Source organism: Fragaria vesca, linkage group LG2, assembly GCF_000184155.1.
Source record: "Fragaria vesca subsp. vesca linkage group LG2, FraVesHawaii_1.0, whole genome shotgun sequence".
Taxonomy (NCBI): Eukaryota; Viridiplantae; Streptophyta; class Magnoliopsida; order Rosales; family Rosaceae; genus Fragaria; species Fragaria vesca.
Window position 1 is genome coordinate 30,407,964 of NC_020492.1, and position 12,823 is coordinate 30,420,786.

The 12,823-nt window shown below is 37.2% G+C and overlaps 1 protein-coding gene and 1 non-coding gene across 5 annotated transcripts; one reads left to right on the forward strand and one right to left on the reverse strand.

Annotated features, from left to right (window-relative positions):
- The first annotated feature begins 1,636 nt into the window (after window positions 1–1,636).
- Window positions 1,637–5,124, forward strand: LOC101302232. The gene is made up of 5 exons (XR_184094.1): window positions 1,637–2,619; window positions 2,964–3,128; window positions 3,221–3,421; window positions 3,512–3,848; window positions 4,654–5,124. It is a non-coding gene; the product is annotated as an uncharacterized LOC101302232 (transcript).
- Window positions 5,125–8,857: 3,733 nt separating this feature from the next.
- LOC101302423 (1-deoxy-D-xylulose 5-phosphate reductoisomerase, chloroplastic-like) lies at window positions 8,858–11,904 on the reverse strand. 4 transcript variants are annotated; one of them, XM_004291680.1, is made up of 6 exons: window positions 11,573–11,820; window positions 11,369–11,462; window positions 11,036–11,161; window positions 10,891–10,953; window positions 10,650–10,799; window positions 8,858–8,995 (listed from the first exon to the last, which is right to left on the reverse strand). In XM_004291680.1, exons 2-6 carry the CDS (start codon window positions 11,456–11,458, stop codon window positions 8,975–8,977), a joined length of 450 nt encoding a protein of 149 aa, XP_004291728.1. In that variant the 5' UTR covers window positions 11,459–11,462; window positions 11,573–11,820; the 3' UTR covers window positions 8,858–8,974. The 4 variants fall into 4 exon arrangements, 1 of the variants encoding a protein (XP_004291728.1); XR_184095.1 differs by lacking the exon at window positions 8,858–8,995 and adding an exon at window positions 10,040–10,053 and having other exon boundaries at window positions 11,369–11,446; window positions 11,573–11,904; XR_184097.1 differs by lacking the exons at window positions 8,858–8,995; window positions 10,650–10,799 and adding an exon at window positions 9,985–10,053 and having other exon boundaries at window positions 11,369–11,446; window positions 11,573–11,904.
- Between the last annotated feature and the right edge of the window lie 919 nt (window positions 11,905–12,823).

Consider the following 12,823-nt stretch of genomic DNA (forward strand, 5'->3'; position numbering starts at 1 on the left):
GACCTGTTCCAAATATAATATTAAGTTCCCAGCCGAAATTCCAATATTTAATCAAAATAGGCAAAATTACCCGAGAGCCATAAATACGCTCATCATTGCCTAACTTCGATAATCTTAAATTGGAACAATCCGAACTTAAATATCATACTCAACAGTCGTAAATACAACCTCTCCAAAATACGACTTAAATCCTACGGCCGGATTCTACATTAATTAACCGCCAAAAATACTAACTTCGGAAATTCATAAACCTATCCAAAACTCATCCAAAAATTCCATAACTCACTTCAATAAACTCCCCTTAATATTCCAAATTTAACAACATTAAAATTTGCCAACCGGCGGCGGCGGCGCCGCCGGCAGCGGCGGCCGGAGACCAGTTCCGGCGACCTCCAATTCCTATGAAATTTTAACAGCATCTTCCTCTCATCATGCTCTACAACTTTCATAACTAGCACAAACACCAATTCCAAGCCTAACTAGGGCAATCGACTAAAAACATCAAAAACACCATAAAACTTCCACCTCAAATTTCTCCTTACCTAGCTCAAGAGGGAGTGAGTCTTTTTAGGGCAAGGCTGCTGGGTTAGAGGGCTACAAAACCGTACCAAGCTTGCCCGGATTGGTGGCCGGAGGAGGAAGTTCCGGCGACCTGATCCCTAACACAGTCGGACCTCTCGGGCCCGATATCTCCCTCACGGCGGCGCTAGGGGAGCTGTCACCGGTCCAAGAAGGTTGCTGGGTTGAAGACCGATCGATTGGGACCGGTGCGGCGGTCTGGCGGTCGGAAAACGGGACAGCGGGAGGGCTCGGGTGCGGGAGCGGGTGAGGAGAGAAAATCGGGAGGAGAAAGAATGGGTTTGGGCCTCACACCCCAAACCGGTCCATCACTTATAAACTATCCAAATTCTAAAATTAAACACCCCGAAAAATAATACCCGAATAAAAATTACCTTTTACTAGCTAAAATTTACCATTTTTACCGTCGTCGTATTTTCCTCATACGAATAATCCTCCGCACATAATCGTCCCCGAAACCCCTCTAGGGACCAATTAAACTATTTACTCAATGATCGAGACGGTAAAATTCTTATTATAATCAGGCTAGTAAATAAGGTAAAAAATATAAGGGTCGGGATGTGACAGTTGAAAGATTTCCTTGCCTCTTCTTCTATTTTAATTTCTTTCAATTCTTATCTGTTTCATCTGTTGATTAGAAATTCTGAACTTGATTTACAACAGGTAGAAGACATACAAGGTAAATTGAAGGAGACTTGCCAAAACTCTATTACTCTACACAACTAAGAAAACAAAAAATGATTATCTAAACATGAAACTCATATCTACATTTGTGGCTTCAAGTGAAATTATTGGAACATGTAGACGGTCCAGAGAATGAAAAAATGATAATTTTGTGTATGGATAAATAGTTCACAATTATTGTCAAATTTGGAGAGATCATGAAAATTCTAACTGAAAATGTTGGTGGAACCGATATCAATGCTCTATCTAGCCTTTTGTGTACACGTGGACGCACAACTGTCACCAGCTGGCACCTTGCTATGCCTAAGGCGGGCGCCTATAAATAGAGCTCAGCACTTCCTCGACGGGTAACTGACTCCATTCTTCTTTTTTTCTCATCGGCTCTCTGCAATGAAGTTAACTTGGACGTGGAAGAGGGAACGACCGTAGCCCTCATGTATTCCCTTTGGCGCGTGCGTTCATCTCGCAAGTCTAAGGAATCTCATTAGAGAGGAGAATCTTAGCAGAGAGTGAGTTGAATACTTAGCCTGACTACCCCATTTCTAACCACAAAACATTTGCGCTGCCTGCGGTCTCGAACTTCAACCACATTCGATCTAAATATCCCACAACCGAAAGCCATGTCTGTCTCCTACGACACCCTCCAATGTTCGCATAGGACATCATCATGACAAGAATGTCGTTCGTCGTCGACAACATATTGTCAATATCAATTACGGTTGGAAAAACCTGAATTTAATGACCTGGGTCTTTCACCTCCTCTGACATGAGCGCCTCACCTTGGATAACATGTCAGTATAGAAGTCCCTACTTTACTTTAGCTCTATACACTGGAGACGTCTGGAATGCTCCGGAGTGGCCGTGCTCCGCATATGTTTTCTAACAGAAGTAAAAAGGTAATTAGCTCGTTTTAACTGTTGATTGCAAACACGCCCTAGCGAGGCGCGTCGTGCGTGAGTGAGACTATCTGTTGCAGGCCGAGGACTACTTCTCCTTCCCCTTCTTCAAACTCCGATTCGTCTTTGCTTCCGCCCACTCCCCGCTTTAGTTCTCTCTAGATTTCAATTTCCCCCAATTTCAAATCCCAACTGGCCTTTGCTCTCATCTCTCTCAATTTCGAAGCTTTCAGATCTCGAATTTGAAACCCTAATTTCTCCCAAACCTATGGCTTCCGGCACCCCCGACCTCACCAAAACCCCTAAACGCCGCTCCAGCACATCTCGAAAGGTCCGGCTCTTCGCGAAGATCGGCAACGCCGCTGATCCGGATGCCGAGGTTTCCGGTGAGGTCTAGTGGATCTCGGTGAACAAGCCCTTCGGAGAGCGTCACTCTCTCCTTCAGGGACCAATCAGCAAGGTACCGTTTCGATTCTCGGGTCGGGTCGGGTCGGGTTCTAGTGTTGGATTTTGTTCTTGATTTGAGCTCAGGATCTTTAGTTTTGGTAAATTAGCATCAGATTATGTGTAGGATTAAAGAATAATTGGACTAGAAGTGTTGGATTTTTGATAGGATCATGTGTTTTTTTTGGTTATGGAGGACCAAATTCAATTGAAGTTTGCCTATTTGAACAAGAAGTAGTGATTTTTGAACAGTATATGTGGGATTATGTATAATTTAAACTCAAAATTTACTTTCTTTATGTATAATTTAGTGATAGGTTATTGGATTTTGGAGGATAAGATTGGTGTTTTGTCTTGCAGCCGTAAAGAGGCATATGAATTGGACTATTGCTATGAACAAAATGAGGATAATGGCCGAATTTTTTCGCGAGAAGTACAGCCTTTGATTCCAGGAATTCTCGAGGGTTGTAATGCCACTGTCATTGCTTTGGGAGCTAGAGGTAGTGGAAAGACTAGCTTAATCAGGTATTCTCCCAAGGTTCAGTTTTGACTCTATTTTCCGTAGGAAATAGCTTTTGTGATGGTGAAGTAAACTGTGGAACCAATTGCTTTTGAAGGGGTCGAGTGAGAAACCAGGTTCGGCGACACTGGCAATCGATGAAATTATCTCAATGACTGAGAAAAACGGATGTTCGATTACTATATCCTCGTATGAGGTGTATTAGGACCATATTTATGATATATTGGCTCCATCACGCCCAGAAGTTTTGGTACTGGGAGACACTGAAGGAAACATTAGGCTTAAAGGACTTTCTCAGGCAAGTTATTTGGTGTTATCACTAAATGGTAGTTGAGTGGATATGTATTGATGTACATTATTGCTCACCTATCATCTCATCTTTGTCCAGGTGCCTGTGAATTCCATGTCAGAATTCAGCAAGCTGTTTGCTAGTGGGTATGCTTCTCATAAACCAGCTCCAAAAGGACCAGTTGAACTTTCTCGTAGGTGCCACAAGGGATTGATAGTCTATGTATCATCTCAAAGATAAAATTCAGATTCCCCTCAAATCAGCAAGTTAAACTTTATTGACTTAGCAGGTTGTATATCTTATCCTCAAGCTTATAAGTTTTTCATAGTCTTGTGATTCTCTTTATTGTTTGTAGGTTTCTGCCCTAAATGAGGCAGTTCTGGGCAGCGTCAAGTCTATGTTCAAAGCTTGGGAGGAACCGCTGAATACATCTGGGGTAATCTACCCTTCTGTAACTTCTCTGTTTTTATCTCCTTGATTTGAAGAGTGGTCTAGTACGCAGTTTCCTTTGATTGAAAAATTAACTCTACACTTGGATTCATTTAGTAATAGTCCAAACCCTGTAAGAATAAAATTTTGTATGCGGATTATTTGTAAGATCCTAGGATTCTGAAGAAACACATAACATGTAGTTCATATGAAAATAGACTTGCTCTGATACCAATGATCCATGTTGATTCAATTAAGTACATGAGAAATATTTACAAGTATCATTATATCTGATATATATATATTCATTAAGTTACTGCATATTTACACTTACTGTGTTTTAGGACTGCGGTCATTTACGAATCCTAACTTACTATGCTTTAGAAATACCAAAGTGATGATGAAATATACTTTTAGAATGTCTGCTATATATTTTCTGTGATTTATATAGTTTGTGTGTTCTTGTAAAAGTTCATGCATGCTACAGATTTAGGATTGATAGACTATGTGCAATCCCAAATGCAGTAGACTAGATTCAATATAACAAACTGATATCATGACTTGATCTGATATAGCCTACAGTAAATGTTCATACAGTAAATGTAAATTAGAATTATGTGTTTTGGCATGGTAATTAATCCGCTTATAGTTGATTCATATTAGATTTTGAATGTAAGTAAGCATATAAAGATGAAACCTGAACTGTTAAGATGTCTATAAATAATAGATTCAAGTTCAGTTTTACATCATATGTATGAATTGACTACATGTACATGCCATATGTATTCATGACATATGTTTTTTGCACACAGATGCATGTACATCTACAAAACCACCAGAGAACTCTTCCGAATTATAGCCTTCTTCCATGCATTACCCTTCAGTGATGTATATATGGGCTCCTTCTTTGGCTATTCCCACTCCACCCCAAGCATTAGAACCAGATGAAGCCACATACAGAGCAACATGCCATATCCTCATGATAGAGCCTCCTCATTGCAGTTGCGGCTCGAGCAAGATCATTGAATACAGCCAATGCATTCTTGTCATTCAACCAGACAATGCACAAGACCAATGCATTTATATCTGCATCTTCAAGAAGATCTGGGAAAAGAACTACAAGTCTGGGATCCAAGTTACAAGATCATACACAATGAAGCTTTCATTAGTTTGTATATATAACTTTGGTTTCAAGTATTGTTACTTCCATATTTTAAAAGTACTCCATGAGCAAAGAACAAACAATACAATACGAAAGCATTCGTGATAAGAAAAAAAAATTTAATACAGAAAAACAAACATGGTCTGTTCTTTTTTTTTTCTTTTTTTTTGTATCTCTTATATATTACAAGGTTTGATCTATTGAAGAATACAATCATATAATTTTCTTGCCACAGCCAACAAAAGAACATCAATCCCAATAATATCACCCAGTTGATGGAATTACTTGTTCACAAATTACTGAAATTCCAGAATATCTCATCTACGCCTCTCCCCAGTCCCAACTACACCTGCAAGATTTAGAGGAACATACCATCAAAATTTCTCGTCCTTATTCTCGATCTCTACCTCGACATTTTAGTTTCGGCACCCATTTGGAAATGAGAGAAAAGAACTCACTTGGTGTTGTATGTTGGTTTCTTCCTCTCTCAGGCATTATGTCAAACACCTTCTGTGCTGGTCAAAATTAGTTGAGATTGGTGTCAAAAAGAATCAACCGATGTCCTTTGCCTCCAAACCCACATCAAGGTAGATCCAAGAAGCACTGAAACAGAAAGCAATCATGTACAAAACACAATTGAAAACATCAAATTGGATAAAAAAAAGCAAAGAATTCAACTTTGAGCAGTTAAATACAAGAAAACGATCTATGTATTTCGGGTAAATTAGATGAGAGGTTCACTCACCTTCACGGGCTGGCGGTGAGTCCGTGACGGTAATGATGGAGGAGGATGAGAAGCCGTGGTGGACAATGAAGATAAATTGTAAGGCGGCGAGGGGTTTGAGAGATAGTTGGTTTGGGAAAATGAAAAGGTGCGCAGTGCTGAAGCGAATAGACCATTGGGAGGACTGTAGGAATACAAATGTGAAATGAAATTGGAGGCAAATTGGAAATTTAGGTGGGAATTGAAATTCAAACAAGGAAACTTTAAAATTTCTAAGCAGAAGAAGGCGGGAGTTTGAAATGTTGAAATGTTGAATCAACTCCAACAGTATTTTCGACATTGTAGTTAAATTTTCAACGATAGATGTATTTTACTATACAGATTACATCATATTTCATTATACATAATCCAACTGAATTTTTCTACCATAGTCACATTTCACTATAACACATCCTATTTCACAAGTATTTTCTTAAAATTTTTTCTTTTAGTCATCGGAATCACAACGTGCCTACTAATGTGATATAACTTGTTTGGTAGGTTATATATAAGTGTACAACTTTATAAACCAATTATACAGTGGAAGAAAATTTTTCAAAAATCACATGAAATAGGATGTGATCAGAATGGTCAAATACGGCAATGGTTGAAAAATCACGTATTTCGGGTAAATTCTAGGTCCCGATATAAGCGGTCAACATTTTTAAGTTTATGCTTCCCTATAGGAGCCCTATCTTCGGGAGGTAAACATCTCCAAATTTTTACATGTGTGGTTACGTCTCATCTATATGAGAGTTTAACGTGTGGAAGAATCGACCAGATTAGGTCATTGAGAGGTAGGTAATAGCGTTTCCGTGTGATAAGTGACAATATATTAGGGTTGACCGCTTCGATCGAGCCCCGAACATTGCCGAATCGAGTTGAGTTTTATACCATAGACATGTATTACTATAATGATCATATCAGATGGTGGAATTTTCATTTTGTGAATTTTAGTCATCGGAATCACAACGTGTGTACTAATGTAGTATGACTTATTTAATAGGTTATATGCAAGTGTACAACTTTATGCACCAACTACACAAATAAAGCAAAATTTTCAAAAATCTTGTGAAATAAGATGCGATCGGAATGGTCAAATACGGCAATGGTTGAAAAATCACGTGTTTCGGGTAAAGTCCAGGTCCCGATATAAGCGGTCAACATTTTTAAGTTTATGCTTCCTTGTGGGAGCCCTATCTTCGAGAGGTAAACGTCTCCAAATTTTTACATGTGTGGTTACGTCTCATCTATGTGAGAGTTTAATGTGTGGAAGAATCGACCAAATTAGGTCATTGAGAGGTAAGTAATAGCGTTTCCGTGTGATAAGTGACGATAGATTATGGTTGACCGCTTCGATCGAGCCCCAAACTTTGGCGAATCAAGTTGAGTTTTATACCATAGACATGTATTACTATAATGATCATATCAGACGGTAGAATTTTCATTTTATGAATTTTAGTAATCAAAATCACAACGTGTCTACTGATGTGGTATAACTTGTTTAGTACGTTATATTGAAGTGTTCAACTTTGTGAACCAACTACACAAAGGAAGCAAAATTTTTAAAAATCTCGTGAAATAAGATGTGATCGGAATGGTCAAATACGGCAATGGTTGGAAAATTACGTATTTCGGGTAAAGTATGGGTCCCGATATAAGCGGTCAACATTTTTAAGTTTATGCTTCCCTATGGGAGCCCTATATTCGGGAGGTAAACGTCTCCAAATTTTTACATGTGTGGTTACGTCTTATATATGTGAGAGTTTAACGTGTGGAATAATCGACCAAAATAGGTCACAAAGAGGTAGGTAAGAGCGTTTCCGTGTGATAAGTGACGATAGATTAGGGTTGACCGCTTCGATCGAGCCCCGAACGTTGTCGAATCGAGTTAAATTTTATATCATAGACATGTTTTACTATAATGATCATATCAGACGGTGAAATTTTCATTTTGTGATTTTTAGTCATCGGAATCATAACGTGTCTACTAATGTAGTATAACTTATTTAATATGTTATATACAAGTGTACAACTTTGTAAACCAACTACACAAAGGAAGCAAAATTTTCAAAATTCTCGTGAAATAAGATGTGATCAAAATAGTGAAATACGGCTTTGGTTGAAAAATCACTTTAATTCGGCAACGTTAGGGCCCCGATCGAAGATGAATAAATAATCACCACAGAAATTGATCAATTCATAGATGAATATCAAGCAACCCAGACATCAAAGTCATAATCAATCTGTAAAAACCCCACAACCCATTAACAATCTAAAGTAGATAATCAACCTATGGTGTTTAATACAACAAATTCTAGTATCAAAGGGAATAGTGAAAATGGATTAACGTTGTTGATAAGTGATGTTGATTTAGTGTTGACCGCATCGATCGAGATCTAAAAATGTCATCGAAAATAATTGAATTTTTTCTCACAGCCGTATCTAAATATAATTATCACATCAAACGGTTGAATTTTCATTTTGTGAAGTTTATTAGCCGTATGAAGTAACATTAGCTGAAATTCACTATATTTTTTTTCTTTTCAAATACACGATTAATATGTTATAATACCGTAAGTCGAACTCATGACCTCTCATTTATAATGAGATACTTGTATCACTAGATCACATCACATGAACGATTTTCCCAACTTTCATATTCTCGTTATAGTTGGTTATAAACATACATTTATTTAGAAAATATATATCATTTCCTTGTATAGAAACCATGTACAGATTACTTCCTTGCATAGAGGTACTGTATAAATGAGCCCTTGTATGGAACTTATTAGTTTCATCATAGCGAGATTGCACTCGCTGATATTACAAAGGGACAACATGCAATTACAGTAAACTAGCACTATGAAACGATAATGGACTCTTCACGCTTGGCTTATGCTACACTAATACATACACGTTTGGTACTATGACTAAAGAACAGAATAATTACAATGCTCTCATCCCATGTTTGGTGATGTACTGGGCTATTGAATAATACTATATTTTTTCTATTTTAGCAAACCATTATCCAATAATAAGAGATTTGAAAACTACACATTTTTGTCCAACTTCCATAATAATTCATAAATTACTTGACAGCCAACTTTATCTAGTCCTATTTTACAGGTACAAATGACGTTTCCATTATAAATATTGTCCACCAGCAACAAGGAATGATACAATTCATTTATACAGGGGATAATCTTCAACGCATCTCCTCCTTACCCTACAGACAAATCATTCAAATCAGATCTCAACATTATACTCATTTTAGATGCAGTATTGCTAAAATCAAATGGACAGTACAAACTTTCATCCAAATATTTACCATAACAACCTAATGCAACATCCACAACTTGATAAATAAGTAATCAAGTCAACACAATAAAAATAAAAATAAAAATAAATATAGCTACTCACTAGCATATGCAAGTTAATTATATCCAAAATTTTCCTATTCAAGAATACAGACATATAACCATAGACCTAGGTAAAAGAGCAATAACCATAAACTTAACTCTAGCTACTGCTAAGATTTGGTACATTCCCATGCCTCTCTATGTTGAAAAACTCAAGCAAGATAGTATCTTGTTCTAGTGAAACTAATATGATGGGAAAAACTCAGTAGATATAGCAATGTAATGAGATGGGAATCAAGAAGAAGAAGAAACAGAGGCAAAAAGAAAAGACATATGCTAGATATACATGCTCAAACATCTTCTATAGTTGTATGAGTCTATCCAAAAGTTCAATGCAAGAATTGAATGGTAATGCAGAGATTAAAAGAAGGCATTATGGATTCTCAACTTCCTTCCAATTGCGGTAGCTCTTGTTAGACTAAAAAGAAGAGAGAAAAAACTCAATCCTTAGAACCGAATGTAATGAAGGGTATCACTACTTTACAAGAGAAGGAAAGCTTCCTAGAACTCATTAAAAGTAGCTTTTGCATGGTTAAATTAGGAACTTCAGCACCCTCGGTCCAAAATATATGAGCAGCGAAGTAATATTTTGTTATCTAATGCACTTTGCACTAGATAACATTCTGATAGTCAATATCCTCAGATGGAAGGCTTATTTTATAATGTAGATTTGGATGATAAGCAATTGCAAAGTGTTGTTTTACTTTTTTCTTGGTGGTGCCATATGAAACAGAAATAAAAGATGATAGACAACCTTATTAAAAAGAGTAGCTGAATCAACAGTTATCTTCTTTCCCATACTCCAGTTAGGATGTTTCATAGCATCGCAACTTTAACTTCTTTGAGTTTTTCAACAGGCCAATCCCTGTGTGTAACAATGAGAGATTGTCAAGATCCTGATTATATATCCCCAAACAGAGAAACGCAACAATCCCAAATTTTCTAATTAAAGAATTAAACTGAGGGAAATCAGGTTTCATTCATAATACTATTGGTGAGAGTCCTCAATTATTAAGTAAGATGTTACAACTATAATCTAAATGCATAAGCTACTACATATATCTTATGTACAAACAGAGTTAATTTTGATAATCTGATATCAACTATTCAAACTGCTTTTTTTCTCCCTAAAAGTGTTTACAGAGAAAGAAAACAAGTAACCTACACAAGTTCTCTAATTTTAAGAATTGAAGTCGAACTGCACACATTAGGAAACAACGATGTTCTCAACATATGCCCTACAAACTGGAGAAATGATGAATTCTGCTACTTTGAAACAATTTCCATATCGAATGCATGAATAAAGGAATGATTAGGCAAGGACTAAAATAAGGTGTATCAAGTAATTTAACCATGCTTTGACTAGTACTGACAAGAATTTAGCATTTTTAATAGATACATCAACATCACAGCATAACTTATTAGATAGAGTCGGCTATCAATATGGATACATTTTTATACCTGAAAAATTGCAGAATGTTCTGAATCAGCAGGAAGAATTTTCACATTATGCTTGTGCGCAAGAGGAAGAACAAATGGGCCTCCAGCAATCAGAGTCTCCTTATTGGCTAAAGCGATGTCTTTCCCAGCTTCTATTGCAGCCACTATAGGCTATGATTAGGAAGACAACTGGAATATTTTCAGCCTGCTAGTGTAAAAGTCAACACTGTTTTCTCAGGAAAAATAAATAACAAAGAATTACCCTCAGTCCTGCACAACCAACTATTCCTGTAACTACTGTGACTGCATCTGGGTGCCGAGCAACCTGAGAAAGAAAACCATTAGCAATTTCTTGTAGAGGATAAGAATGAAATTCATTAGCAGTGGAAACCAGATGCTGAGGCCACCTCAATGACTCCTTGCTCCCCAGGAATGATCTCAGGCTTGTCTTCTAAACCAGATAGAGCCTCTTGAAGCTCATCAACTAATGATTCATTTCTAACAGCAACTAGTTTGGGTTTGAACCTCTTCACCTGTGCAATACAAAATAGGATATCATCACCATGAAAATATATGTAAGATATAAACATTCCAAACTACAGACAACTACTTTACTAGCAGTTATGATGGATGATTATTGAGTCGGGTAAAGTTTTACCACTCAAATTCCAAAACTGATTTGTATTCTGGAATAAACAAAATTTCGAAGTCTAAGAAATGCTATCCATCTGATGGATTGCCTGATCCACAAGAAGAGTAACATTTGAGCCAGCTGCTAGGGCCACAACTCTGAACTTATCCGGAACTATGTCCAATATCTGTAGAAACATGAGACTACGATTATAACCAACGGATGCAAATTCCCAGAATTTGTCCGGTGTCTTGCATTTTATCGTAAACCTCAACAATGATATTAAAAAGAAAGAAAGGGATCTCCTCCATACCTGGGTTCCAAACCCACCAACACATTATCTTTCTCTCTCTCAGTCCTGCAACTGAAGAGACAAACAATGGAAGATCTGTGGAAACGACCCAATAGCTTCGCCGAAGAAGCAGCCAAAAAATCAGACCATCACCAGTTCGCCGCCGAGCCCTCCAAGAAAGCCGACGAGATCAAAACGGCCGCTCTTAAGCAAGCCGATCAGATCAAGGAGAGGGAGATAGATCGATCTCATTCATTGATATTCCCATTTCACTCAAGAATTCAGTGACCAATTTACCCACATCCAACTCGTCTGCCCTCTCTGATTGCGGATGAAATACTTACCGAGTTATGCAACTCACGCGCTCAAGGAGACTAACGGGAGACTAACACGGACGAAATACTCGCGCCAATGGAGGATCGACACGTAAGGCAAACAAACGCGGAGCACAGACGCTCCGGAGCATTCCAGAACTCACCCTATACACTTGTCACAAACGTATGCTTTGGACTTAGATATAGTAGTTTTTCATCCCATTCATCATGTTTGTTGCTCCGGGTATTTATATTCACTTTTCAACAAGATGATTTGATTTTACATCTTCAATCTGTTTATTCTCTAATCTATTACATTCCCAATTATACCTTACATTATGTTCATGTTGGACCAATGCTTGGCTAAGTAAGTTGCTCTGTACCAAAACCACACATTACTATTGAAGAAAAAACATGGTGTTACTTTAAGAAAAAAATATTTGTTTGCCTAACCTCGTAGTCACCATGCCAAGTCATGATCATTTATCATATATTAGGGATGGCAATGGGTAGGGTAGGGTACGGGGATCAAAATACCGTACCCATACCTTTTTACATTTTTCATCCCCGTACCCGTCCCCGTACCCGTAATTAGATAATGGAGATTCCCCATACCCATACCCTTTGGGGATTACGTTTCCATACCCGTACCCGTACCCGTTAACAATTATGTACTAAATTAAATTTTTTTTTTAAATACGAAATACAATTATATAAAAGTATGAAATTAAAATCAAATACCAAAATAAATAAGTTTCATACTTCAATCCAATAAAAATAAATACAAGTCTTGGTTAAAACATAACAATACCGGTAAATTTCATTAAGAGAATAAAAATATATAATAAAAAGGAAGGTCCATTAAATGTTTATTAAGAGAATTACAAATTTTTTTACATAAATATTTATTTATAAATTATATATAAATATATATAATAATAAATTATATAATTATATA